Genomic DNA, 13,577 nt, shown 5'->3' with positions numbered 1-13,577 from the left:
TAACATTTTCAATGTGCATCATGAGATACAACACATTAATTTACATTTCAAAGTGATTCACAGATAATCAATTACATTCTAATTATGTTGTCTTTTTATTTTTAAGTTAAAATTTGTACTCTTCAACCCAGCCCAGTGTGTTATGTTCTCCTTCAAGTCAAAAAATCTCGGTTTCCAGAGACTTGATCACGTAATCTAGTCTGATTCTGTGCAACATTGCCAAGAGATTGCTGTATTAAGGGAGGTGGTACATTTTAGATGGATTATTAAATCAATGCCATGTCTGTCATCTAAGGTAGAAGGAAAGACACCGCAACACTATTCATTGGAAAACTGAAGAGTACCCTTCCTATCTTGGCCAACATTTAACTCTCATCAACATCAATGAAACAGATTATCTTATAACTTACCACATTGTGGAAGCTTGTGTACAAACTGTCAATTTTTACATTCAATAGTAACTACACTGGAGATAATTCATTGGCAGTAAAATGCTTTGGAAAGTCTTGACATGAAAGATGCTATGAAAAACAAACACAGGTTCTATCTTTCAAATGCAGGTGCCATTTTACATACAGCTGGGTCCCAGATAGTAAACTGTATGTGTGGTTAGTCTAATTTTTATGGCACTATTTGAAGAAAGTTATTTAGCCAGAATTCTATGATCTTCTTTGACTGAGAAGTTAAAATCCACTCCCACTTTTGCAATTAGCAGAGAGAAGTTTGGTTTAATTTCTTATCTGAAGGATGATCCCCAAGACAATGCGGCACGGTCTAGGACTACATTGGAAATCTGCCTGGATTGCAAATGTACATTCTGGACTAGGGCTGGAACCTAAAAGTTTCCAATTACTAACCAGGACAGGTACAAGAAGCTGAATGGTCGTCTCCTGCTCCAATGATACCTACTAGCTCAAGACCAGAACGTTTTGTGCTTTTATTCAAGAATTGCTATACAAAATTGGTTCACAAGATTAGGAAATGTACATCTCAACTAGGCTGATAAATGTTGAGCAGGAAATTAAATATGATTTGAATGTCTAAGGCAATAGTATAAAAAGTATTCTTTAACATAAAATAATTGTATATAAAATTATTAGGCTTTAAACTGATTTAAAATTATTTTTAGAATACTACTTATTACATTATGTATCATGTTAATATGGGTATGGGAAAGAGCTGGTACAAGCATAGTGGACCAAAGGGTCTGCATGGTTCTATGAAATACACAAAATGCTGCAATGCATTGAAACAAAGTGGCTTATCACTAGAAATTTGGGCGAACTATCTAGCAACATCAGTTAGAAAATAATGACTAACCTTTCAAATATTAAACACATAGTGAAATACTAGCATCAAAAAAAGTGTACAATTTCATCACAATCTTGATGTGTCATCTATGTTAGAATGGTTCGTGCAGTTAAATATGTTGGATAATGTGGTTAAAATTGCAGTTCATAAATACGCCAAAGCCTTTTTAACACAGTATTAAATGTCAATGTACTCTAACATGTGGAAATATAAACTATAATATTTACTGGGAAACATTTACTTTTTCAAATATATATCCCCTCAATTGCTGGAAAGCAATGGTTAACGGGACTAAGGTTTAACGATAAGGCTGCAAGTGCGAATGCAGCTTCCTGCTGAGGCAGTGCTGTGACAATCTTTTTTCTCATGCTTTTATCTTAAGAAAATGTTTACTCTTGCTTGAATACAGTTCCACAGACCTTCCCTACAGCAGTTTCAAAAATTTTAAAAGGCTGCTTGATTTTAGAATGCACCACAACAGAATTCAACAGTCCTCATAAATCAGATCACCTTCCAGCTGAGATCACTAGATAGTGACTTAGCTGAGAAGCATTGAGGCCAACGTATGGATAAGATTAACACTATATGGGAACTAGTTCATCCTTTCATTGCAACAATTTCTATAATGTTCAAACAATGCAAAGTAAGGTGAACTGAAATCAATATCTTTCCTTTAACCCTGTGTTGTGCAATACTGTGGTTAGTGTTGACTAATAAACCAACAGATTAATTTATTTACTATCCATTAATACTGCCATCAAACCATTTTCCATATTCCAAAGATCCTCTTTATTCTGAAGGAAATCACTGCTTCTTTGGACCAAAGTTATTTTGGATTGTAGTAGCCATCAAATCATATGCTAAATTATAACTAATGAAAAACACTGGTAAAGAGACAGTGGAAGCCATGCCTGAGTGTCCCCACATCTGAAACCAAATGGAATGGCAGGAAATATTTAAACAACATCTATTCTGAGAAAATTAAATTAGGATTTTCTTTCATGATCTGAATTTTATCCCTTGCCCCCTATGTTGAGCATTATGATTTTTTGCAGGGATGCAGTTCCAGAGGTTTATTGTAGTACATCCAAGCACTCATTATACATATATAAATCTAGATAGTGAATGTCAATAGGCTAATCAACTACAGAAGACATTAAAGTCGAGTCAAATCGTTTTCATTCAATGTCGAGGCATGTATATTTTCAGCAGGCATCATCAGATGGCCAGCACGAGTCAGAATGTTCTCCTCCACAATCTAACACAAGAGTGGAAGCCAGGTGAAGTATTTCTACCACTGAGATCTGCTTGTAGAAGAATCAGATTTGGGGGGTGGTTTACTTGGCTCAGCTGCCCTGCCTCCTTAACTCCCTGGGCCACCTGTTGGAACCATGGTTTTTACTATGCTTTCAGTAAAATAAAAGGTATAGGCTTAATATTCTTCTCTTTACCTCAGTGAATTAACGTATTTATTTGAAAAGCAGAGGCAACAGTAAATAAATTGTGATACAATTGGAATTATATTCAAACTCCTGGTGGCTGTAGTGAACATCATGGTACACTGGTCCCAGATCTCTAGTCCATCATCAGGAGCCCAAACTTCACATGTACAATGCAACATATTCTACTACTCTGTCAAAGTCATAAAGAAGTTACCAATACATTTTACATTCAGAATTCTCTCACAAATAGTGGTCATTTAAACAAGGAACAAAGCTCTTCTATTTTTACTACTGTGAATCTATTAGTGATTAATAATAGATATTTTTGCAATGCTGAGAGATTGATTAACACGTCCCCTGGGATGCTCTGTGATCCTCATGTTCACCAAGATCTGAGATCTCTCAATGATAAAGGAAATGTGACCACCACAAAGCCCTGGAAACGTCTCGAAGAGGGATATCTCCAACAGTTAATGACATGGAACACATTAGCAGATGGATCAAGGACAATGTCTATAATTACATTTCCATATGACAAATATTCCTGCTTAATACACACTTAATAGATGGCAGTTTAGATTATGACAATTTACACTGAATTATAGGTCGCCAACAAAAGGTTAGGACTTAAACAAATGAAGTATGGGCAATGTTACTTATTTTGCCACTTCTTTTTGCTGATTCCTGATCGTGCTATAGTTTCACTTGCATTTGTCTCCATTTGTCTCCGATATCGTACCTAACCACTACTTTTTGTAAGAATGCTTTGAGAGATTCGAGTTAGACCGTCGAGTTACTTCAGATGCTTTTTATAGTCTGTGAGATCAGAAATTGGACTTCTTGATCACTGCCGTAACAGGAACACAGGTCCATCATGGCATCTACCTAAATGGTGCTCTTAGCTAAGTTCTGTTAAGTGAACAGAAACCAAATAGTCAACTCTGGGGCTTTCTTGATCGGTCTTAATATCATGTCAACTACCATCTTTAAATCATCAGGGGACAATTTTGCAGCATGTGACCTTCAATAGCTAAACACATATTTGCATTAAATGATACCATGGCCAATATAACCCCTTCAGATGCACTGGATTTGTGCAAGAACTCTGTAACATTACATGGTAAAGTATAAATGAGGCAAAACATTGCTATTGAATTAATGCCAGTATGAAACATGCAGAGTAGAAAATACATTGTAAAACATGGAGAGCTGTCAGTAGAAAGACATGTAAAATAAATATAAGAAAATCTAACTCAAAACACATACAAAAAATGTTGGGCCAGCCAACATCTCCAACAATAAAACTCCAAAATGTATAAATTCTCTAAACAACAAAGTGAAGTTAATTATGTTCTGTGAGTAAGCACACAGCAATAGAATACCTGCCAGTTGCTACATGTAACAGCTAGGTAACTGCCAAACCTGATTAGTTACATGAAATACATTTCTCTATTCTTTCATGGCATGTGTTACTTGCAAAGATAGGATTTGTTGTCCAAACCTAATCACCCCGGCTAGGCCATTTCAGAGGGCAATTAAGAGTTAACCACATCACTGTGGGCCTGGAATCACATGTAGATCAGACCAGGCAAGGATGACTAACTTTCCTAAAGGGCATTAGTGAACCAGCTGGATTTTTGAAATGTTCGGTGATAGTTCTCGTCACTGTGACCAGCTTTCAACTCCAGATTTCATTAATTGAATTGAAATCCCACTAACTGCTGTAGTGGGTTTCGTACCCATATTTCTACCGCATTAGCTTGGGACTCGGGATAACCAGTTCAGTGATATTACCACTACTCCATCTTTTCCCTCTAACTATTAAAGTCTTTTGCATAGGCAGAAAATAGTCTATTGGTTGTGAGAGGGCCTGTCATCCTATAAAAGCAATACAGAACAGCATAATACTGATCGTAATTCAAAAAGCTTCATCAGTCATTTACAATGGGTTTGGATCCAGTTGACTTGGACAAAATCCATTATTTTGCAGTTTACCTTTCAGTCCTTGGATGGGAATTGACCTGGCAGCAGTTGCTGCCTGCCAGGTGATACTGCCATTCTTACAGCAGCTGGCTGGTCAGGTGGGACTTCCAACCTTGGGATCCTGGGGAAGGCCATCTGCTGACCAGTTAAGTGCTCACACAGTACTTAGCCCAGAATAAAGGTGATCCTCATCACCTCCGTTAGTGTGTGAACCATACCATGTATTGAGTGTGTTTATGATCAAGGGCGTTGACAAACAATCCGCTGATAACAGAACAAAACCATGGTGCATATACATACTGACAACGAGGCCACCCAATAATGGATAGCGGTACAGAATTATATCATCAACATACTTGTAAAGATTATGGAATCCCATGTGGAAAGAAAAGAATTTGATCTATTCATCCAAAGAAATTCAGTGACCCTGATCATAGTCATTTCAGCAACTCTGTTACAGCTCTTAATGATCGTGAGGGAACATCAGTTTAATTATTGGAATCTACCCAGTATAACCTTGTAATTCGTCTAATCTTGTGATCAGGTAATTTTCAATTTATTCTACTAAGGGAAGTGGTAGCAAAAGCATGAAATGCTAGAAATATCAGATTGTGTAACACTTGAGGACAGAGAAACGGAATTAATGTCACCTAAAATGTTTACTCTTGCTTCTCTCTCCACAGATGCGACTTGATCTATTAGGTACTTCCACAATTTCAGATTTCCAGCATCCACAGTACTTGGCTTTTTTTTCGTGGAAATGGTCAAGGGCCAAAAATAGCCAAAACTACAGGCAGGAATTAATTAACATTCAGTGATACTGTGTGGCTAACACAGTGAATTCACAACAGGAAGTCTGGTATGATTCTACATTTGGTCTTTGTTTCTTTCTATTGCAATTTTAAAATGCAGTCAAGTGCTGATCAGTGAAGACCAACAAGTATATACAATTAAAATTACCTAGTTTATTGCTGTAGAGTTGTGTAATGGAATGCAACCAAATTAGTACAACTGTTTGCTCCTACAGATAGGACAAAACGTCAGTTATTTTCTGCACCATATTCTCTACCAGAGTCAGTATGTAATCTAATAGCCACCTTAAGAGAACGCACTTCAACTGAAAATTTTTACATCAAATTTAACATTCCTAATTTTTCTCAGCGCTAAACAACTGCATAACCTTTTACCTCTTGTGGACGTTCCTCTCCTCTGTCAGGTTTTTAAAAGTCCAAGTTCGGCATGAGGTAATCATTAATCTGATTCTGATCCCCTCTTACTTGGTCCAAATTACAGAGTTGGCTGTGTCCCTTCAAGTTGATTACTTAATTTAAAAATCATCTTCAATATCATGACCATGCCTATCAAGTACTCATTGACCTACATGCTCAGAATCAATTTCTATTCTGCATTTATTACACATTAAAAACAACGAAGATCAACTATCCAAGGCTAACTGTCCATTGCTTCATCACCCTGCATTCTAGCTCAGGGACTCATCTCTTCAGGTCTTGCCACTTTCTTTTCTATTGCCATTGATAAATATATCTTTCTCTCAAACTTTTGTGAATTCTTTCTCCCCTCCTATCCTTTCCCTTATGCTCCCCCATTTTACAGTCTAGGATTCAACGGGCTATAAGAAATTAGGTAGGACTGTGATATGACCAGATAAAAGATGACTGCATTCAAGGGAATTCCAGTCTCAGCTTGTGCTTGCTGGTGATGTTTACTATTTAGTGATATCTAAGAAGTTTTTGCAACAGCTAGCTGGTGTAGGATAAGCTCCAGCTCTTGCCCCTTTCCCCATAAGAAAAAATAATGTCCAATCTCCACTGAATGATAGATTCAGCTCTCAGACTGGAAGAATATCACCAATAGATTGAAGAAAAGAAGGTGGAAGCTTTGTTGGAAGCACGTTGATACAAAAACTGCGGTTGTGCTGGACATTCTTGCATGTAAATAGTACTATTTACCCTACAGTGCCCCTTCTTCAGGGCTATATTCTAGATTGCCTTTTGACTTCCATGGGAAGCAAATCACTCAGAGCTCCTCCTTGCCAAGATCAACTGTGAAGGTTCTGAAATGCTGACTGTTTTTGAGAGAGTCTGAGAAGTTCTTCTCGGATAGCTTTAATGAGCGATGTAGATGATTGGCCAGGCATGAGGTCTTCTGTGCAGGTGGAGCCAAAGCTTACTCCAGGGTGTTGAGCACTACTATGCTGTATGTGCAAAGATGCTGCTGAAGGGTCACGGATAGATGTCTTCTGCATTTGAAAAAGTGGTGAAACATATTCCAGGTGCTCTCGAGTACTTGGCTAAAAACAAAACATAAAATGTTGAAAAGTGGTAATAGCGTAGAGTTAGATCCTTGAAACAAATCATGTGTTAGGTTGCCACTTTAGCTGTTTTGAAGATTAACCTAGGCATTTTCTCAGACGTCAAAATTAGATTCCGCCATTCATCCAAAGTGACACTATTAGATTGCCAAATATTTTGAAAGCTATTGAAACTCATTCCCTCTTACCTAACCCAAAAGCCACTAACTCTTGATTAAAAATGATTCAATGGTTACTGGCATGCTTTCAGAACCACCCACCTTGGGAAGAAACAAAATTAGCTCTAGTTTAATTTTGAATATCTGAATGCACTGTACTCAGGCAGAAAGGCTTTCATTATAAAGGACTATTAGAAAGAATTTGGCAAACTTGATGACATAATTTATGGCCACTGGAAACCAGTTTCAATCAGGGGGTCATAGTTTATTATAGACAGAGACTTAAAGAATGGACAGGCCCAGAAAACATATTGTAAAGACAGAAAAACGAATACTGTGCAGTCCTTCTCAAGGTTGCTTTGTACGTATTACAAATTTGCATATGCTAAAGGTGCTACAGAAAGTTTTGAAGTAGGTACTTCTTGTAGGCATATGTTGCACTGTTATTTGGATCAGACTGTTGCAAAGGATAGATTAAAAGAACAGATCAGTTCTGACGATAAAAATGAGACATTAGTCCTAAAGGACAACTACAAAAAGTGAGTACTCTTATTTGCAGAAGCTTTGAAGAGAAGTATTCCAGCGCCCTCCAGAAGAGGTGGAAAAATCAGTGAGAACATGACAGAAATTAAATAATGTGTATATGGCCCAAATGATAGCTCTTGAGTAGGGCTTCTTAAAGCAGGGATACAGATGTCAAAAACGTTGGGGTTGTGAACCCCAAGGCAGTAATGACCACTGTGCAACTTTAACAGCACCAAAACAACTATACCCCTGCTGTCACAGAACCCAACCTCTCCCATCCCCAATCCATTCGTGCAGTTCTTACTGATCAAGACCAACTGGATTGATTGTCACTTTGTACAGCAATCTTACTTAGAAAATGTTAGCCCCATTGAAATTAGTCAAAGTTGTACTTCATGAAAAGACTCAGTAGCTTCCAAAGCTGAAATAGAGGAATTGCAATTTCTAATTGGACTGCTGAATTTGCTGGGCAACCACATAAAGCCAGATGCTAGTTTTCTGGATTTAGAGTTGAACAAGACTTTGAAAATTATCAAGGTAGAAAATATTCAGGTGAACATAACATTGAAAAAAATTAACAAGATGCAGAAAAAGTCAGAAGAGTCGTAAAAGGTACCTCAGCTGCAGCAACTGTTGTTCTTGTTGAGGCAACACATATGACATTTTTCTTAGTGAAAATATTGGAAGAAAATTTTAAAAAAGGGTTTCAGCAACAATACCCATTGAAAGTCAATATTAAGTCATTTTAGGATAATGTACATTCAACAACATGCATCAATATGAAAAGACTGAGGATCGATATTTAAAACTGATGCTGGAGAAAAGAGAAATCTCTGACGTGAAATAGGATGATAGCAGCAATCAGTTATCTGATTGCTTAACAAAGAAAGGGGTAAGCTCTGAGAAACTATTACAAATACTGGGGAAAAAACTAATTGGAACATTAATTTACATTTGGGAAGGGTGGAAAAAATGTGGCATTAGAGTGCATTGCCATTCTGTTCATTAAATTGTCATTTGTATTTTTGTTTTGTTTGTTTTTCATTATTATTAGACCATAAGATGTAGGTGTAGAGTTAGACCATTCAGTTCATCGAGCCTGCTCTGCTGTTCAATGAGATCACGGCTGATCTGATAATCTTAAACTCCATTTTTCTGCCATTTGTCCATAAGCTTAATCCGCTTACGGATTAAAAATCAGTCTAGCTCAGCTTTGATGATTCAGCCTTTACAGTATTCTGCAGTAAAGAATTCCACAGATTCACTATCCTCGTACAGCAGAATAGTGGGAGGCATTCAAGAAGTTATGGGGAGAGTACAGGCCCAAAATGTTCCCTTTGGTATGAAATATGGGAACTACAAACCCAGAGTACCTTGGATGGCCTGGAATATTCCGGACTGGATAAAAATGAAAAGATAGATGTACAACAGGTACAAAGGAAGCAAAACAACAGAAGGCATAAGAGTATAGAAAGTGCAAGGGATGTCAAGAAAACAATTAGTGAGCAAAGAGGGGCCATGAAAATAAACTTGCAGGCAAGATTAGGGAGAACCCCAAGATATTTTACAAGTATATCAAGGGGGAGAGAATAGCCAAAGAAAGAGTATGGCCCATTAGGAACCAAGGGAGAAATCTGTCCTTGAAGCCAGAAGACATTGGTAGTGTGTTAAACAAGTCCTTCACATCTGTCTTTACTTGGGAGGAGGAGGATGCAAGTACAAAATTTGAGAAGATGGACTATGAAGTTCTTGAGCAGATTGATATAAGAAATGAGGAGATATTGGAGTTTTGCTGGGTTTAGAAGTGGACAAATCCCCAGGTCCGGATGAGTTGTATTCCAGGCTGTTGTGGGAGATGGGCAGAAATAACAGGTCCTGACCAAAAATTTTAATTTGTTTCTGACCTCAGGATAGGTGCCAGAGGACTGGAGGACATCTAATGTGGTTCCACTTTACAAGAAGAGTGGTACAGATAGACCAGGGAATCACAGACCAGTGAGTCTCACATCATTGGTAGGCAAACAATTGGAGAAAATATTGAAGGAGAAAATGCATCTCCATTTAGAAAGGCAAGGTTTGATCAGGGATAGTCAGCATGGTTTGTCAGAGGAAGGTCATGCCTAACAAATCTGTTTGCATTTTTCAAGGAGGCGAATAAGCATGTAGGTGAGGATGGGACAACTGATGTGGTTTATATGGATTTCAGTAAAGCCTCTGACAAGCTCCCCCATGGGAACTGACAAAGAAGGTAAAAGTACACGAGATCCAAGGTAGCTTGACAAAGCGTATCCCAAACTGGCTTAGTGGTAGGAGATGGAGGGTGGTGATAGAACATGGTTTGTGTGACTGGAGCCCAGTGTCCAGTGGCCTTCCACAGGTATCAGTGCTGGGTCTCTTATCATTTGTGATATTCATAAATGGTGTAGATGAGAACGTAGAGGGGGTCAACAAATAAGTTTGTGGATGACTGAAAGACTGGCTGGTTTGTTGACAGTGAAGAAGCTGTAAGGAAGATAGAGACAGATTGGTCAGATTGGCAGATGATTGGCAGATAGAATTTAACCCTGCTAAGTGTGAGGTAATACACTTCGGAAGAAATAACAAGACAATGGAGTACTCAAATTAAAGCAGGACACATAGGAAGCTCAGAGGAACAGAACGATCATGGGGTGCTTGCTGCAGATTCATGAAGGCACACTTTCCACCACAGTCTAAATTAGGAGCAGGCCTGGCCCAACTCCCAATACAGCACAACTCAGACCAAAGGTGTGACTGGGCATTTTTAAATGTTGGGTTTACACAGCTGGGTTTTCCCTAATCTTCATGCACCTGAGTCGGTTCAACAATCAAGGCCCAAAATACCATTTGTGTTCAGCATCTTTCTGCAGAATACAATTGATAATGTAGAAATTCAGTAGCCCTATTCTGGATCTCCGTCTCTACTGGGTCCCTTCACCGTATCCCTGTCACTGGGAAGCTCCTACTACGTACTTCCCCTCTCTACAGCGTTCCTATTCCTTAGCCCACCTCTAATACTTATCCCCATTGTTGCAGCATCCCAACTACGTATCCTCACTTCCATAAAACCCTCAAATCCATCTTTCCATTTTTGCAGTGCCTAACTCTGTATCCCATCACCGTATCCCCATCTGAAGCACCACCACTCTGTATGGCCATCTCTGCACTGTCCCTGCTTCGTATTCACTTCTCTAAAGCAGTCTCCACTCCACATAACATGCATGCAGTGGCCATCTCATCTCTGCAGCAGCCCCTAAGTACATCCAAACTGTTCCTTCCTGCCCAGGGACTCCAGTATATTTTCTGTCTACTAGCTCTTCAATACTTTCTCCATTTCACTGACTCTCCAGTACTCTCTCTATATCCCCAGCTCTGTAGTGTTCCATTCAATCCTACCCTATCCGATCTTACAGCATCCCTTCCCATCCTTCTTGAGCTGCAGTACTCCCTGTACCATGTTACTTTCAGACAACATTTCCGATTACAAAAACTGTAACCTAGGAATTTCATCACCGTGAGTTCTGAAGGAGATTTATCAAAGGAAAACAACATGTCTGACTTACAGTATCTCTGTTTGCAGCAGTGTGCATTAGTCCATCTTCAGGATCATAAGGTGACCAACCAGCATCTCCTGCTCGTCCAGGTCTTCCAAAACGCATCTGTCCTGGCTGTGGCCCAATTCTGTTGTCAACACGGCTCTGTGATACTGGGTAGGCTTGAATCCCTGTGAACAAATGGAACCAAAAATGAAGGCCAACATAGACTGACAAATCTCTTTGGACCTGCATCAGAAGGAAACAAGTGAAAATGTGAATCAAAAACAAAATCAAAAATAAAAAGTATCAAGAAACAGAATTTTAAACATGACCAAGTGACAAAGTGAATAGTTAAAAATTTCATGCTTGTATCAAAACTTGCGAGTACCATGAAACTTGGATATTGAAGAGTGAAGAGGATGATAGCAAAAGAACAAAGCTGGAGAGGTGAAATGGACAAATTCACGACTGCTGAAATTTAAAGAAGAGAATGGCAACATGATGTATTTTGGATGGAAAAGGGAGGTGAAGCAATGTAAATTAAATGGCATATTTGTAAATGATTTGTAAAAGATTTGTAAAGGGATGATAATGGACAAAGACAAAACTGTCTGAAAATTAGTGGCCAAAAACAAAAGTTCTCAAATTTATTTGTGACCGGGAATCTTGTAAATATAGTACTTCATATAGTTTGTGTGAAACATGAAAACTTGAATATCGCCTCATGTGGATACAAACATTAGTTTTTCCTTGCTTTAGTTCTATCATTGTCAATTCAGTGGTACAATGTGTTTGTGTCAAAGCTCCAAATAACCTTTGAATTTAAGCATTCAATTAATTTACTTGTAATCCAGGATAAAGTCCACAGTGACAAAAGAACATGAGCTTGCTGGATTATGTACATGCAAAGTGAATCAAAACCCGACAGCAGTGCTTTGCATACTATTATCAAATGTGACCCCATTTTAACTGTAATTTTCAACAGCATTTTGGATGACCACTGATGTTAGCATTGCCAGTAATACACACATCCCCTCTCCCCTCCACTCATTTACTCAGCTGACTACCCAGCTTTTCCAACAGCTTTACAAAAACACCGAGCCACCCATTGTCATGATGCACCTTCCCACATCCGAGTGGAAAAAGAGCAGATTCTCTATTAACCCAATTAGATCATTCCTGGCTTTCAAACAAACAGTCTTCAACCAACTCATCTCCAATATTCTTATAACCAATAAAGAAAGCAAACTAAAATAAAAACAATTCTCTATAAAGCACCTAGAATACTTCTTCTGGCTTTGCTCAAAGCAAGGACTTTTCAATAAAATGTCATACTTTAATAAAGAGTCTGCTATTAAAAATGTGAAGTGAATATTTGCCATCAGAAATGATTCTGTTATTCTGCTGTCAAACTCCTCATTCAGGAATCGATCTCCATGGATGAAATATCTGCCAGCAGCATTGGCTGTAGGATCAGGCTTTAGTTTTCCTTTAAGCTTTTAGGGTATGTTCCCATTTGCTGAACTGAGCATTTAGCTGATAGGCTTCTTCTGTGTCTCTCATTAATGTCCCTAACACAGCCAGTGACCTTCCTACTTTTTCAGCTCTCCAGAACCGTTTCGGAGTCCTGCAGCTCCTTACTAATTGTTAAAACTTCTTTCTGAGATTGGTCTAACAGGACAGAGCCATCCAACTGTCGTGGCTTCTCGCTGCAGTTAGCTGCCGGACTTCTAAAACTGGAATCTGCACCGTCTCTGTCTCTTCTATCAACTGAGTCCCTTGGAACTGTTTCTTCAGTGACCCACTTAACTATCCTGAGTGACCTACTAAAACCCTTGCAATAAGCCTCTCCATATCACTGGCAAGAATTGAATGAATGTTGCCACCGAACAATTCTTGGGACTTTCTATATCCCTGAATATTACAACTTGCCATTTTCACAGAATGCTGGCATTCAGCACAAGGAATCCTTTCCAAAAAGAGGTATTTATCACAATTCTCACCTCTGAAAGGAACAGTAGCAACAGATACCCAGAAATTCGACTATCCAAATCTTTGAGGGTGGCTGGACAAGTCGAGAAGAGAGTTTAGAAACAGCACAATACCTCTATAAAGGCCACGATGTAGAGTACAAAAGCAAGGAAGGAATGTTTGTCTTGTATAATTAATTAGCTAAGTCTTAGCTATCCATTATTGGGCACCACACTTTAAGATGGGTGCCAAAGTTTTGGAGCAGCTGCAGAGGAGATTTATTAAAACAGGGTTCTGGAGG

At 38.6% G+C, this 13,577-nt stretch overlaps 1 protein-coding gene across 2 annotated transcripts in view; it reads right to left on the bottom strand.

The window, feature by feature from the left end:
* Positions 1–2,757: 2,757 nt before the first annotated feature.
* The window catches only part of si:ch211-1e14.1 (UPF0606 protein KIAA1549), a 195,600-nt gene continuing 184,780 nt past the window's right edge, over positions 2,758–13,577 (bottom strand). For both annotated transcript variants that reach the window (XM_048607972.1, XM_048607973.1), the window contains 2 exons: positions 11,333–11,493; positions 2,758–7,047 (listed from right to left, as the gene is read on the bottom strand). In XM_048607972.1, coding sequence (XP_048463929.1) covers positions 6,796–7,047; positions 11,333–11,493 — 413 coding nt within the window. In that variant the 3' untranslated portion in view covers positions 2,758–6,795. The remainder of the gene's footprint in view (positions 7,048–11,332; positions 11,494–13,577) is intronic.

Source organism: Rhincodon typus, chromosome 18 (genome assembly GCF_021869965.1).
Source record: "Rhincodon typus isolate 14 chromosome 18, sRhiTyp1.1, whole genome shotgun sequence".
Taxonomy (NCBI): domain Eukaryota; kingdom Metazoa; phylum Chordata; class Chondrichthyes; order Orectolobiformes; family Rhincodontidae; genus Rhincodon; species Rhincodon typus.
The sequence above is the reverse complement of the archived record's forward strand: the minus strand, read 5'-3'. Positions and strand labels throughout refer to the sequence as shown.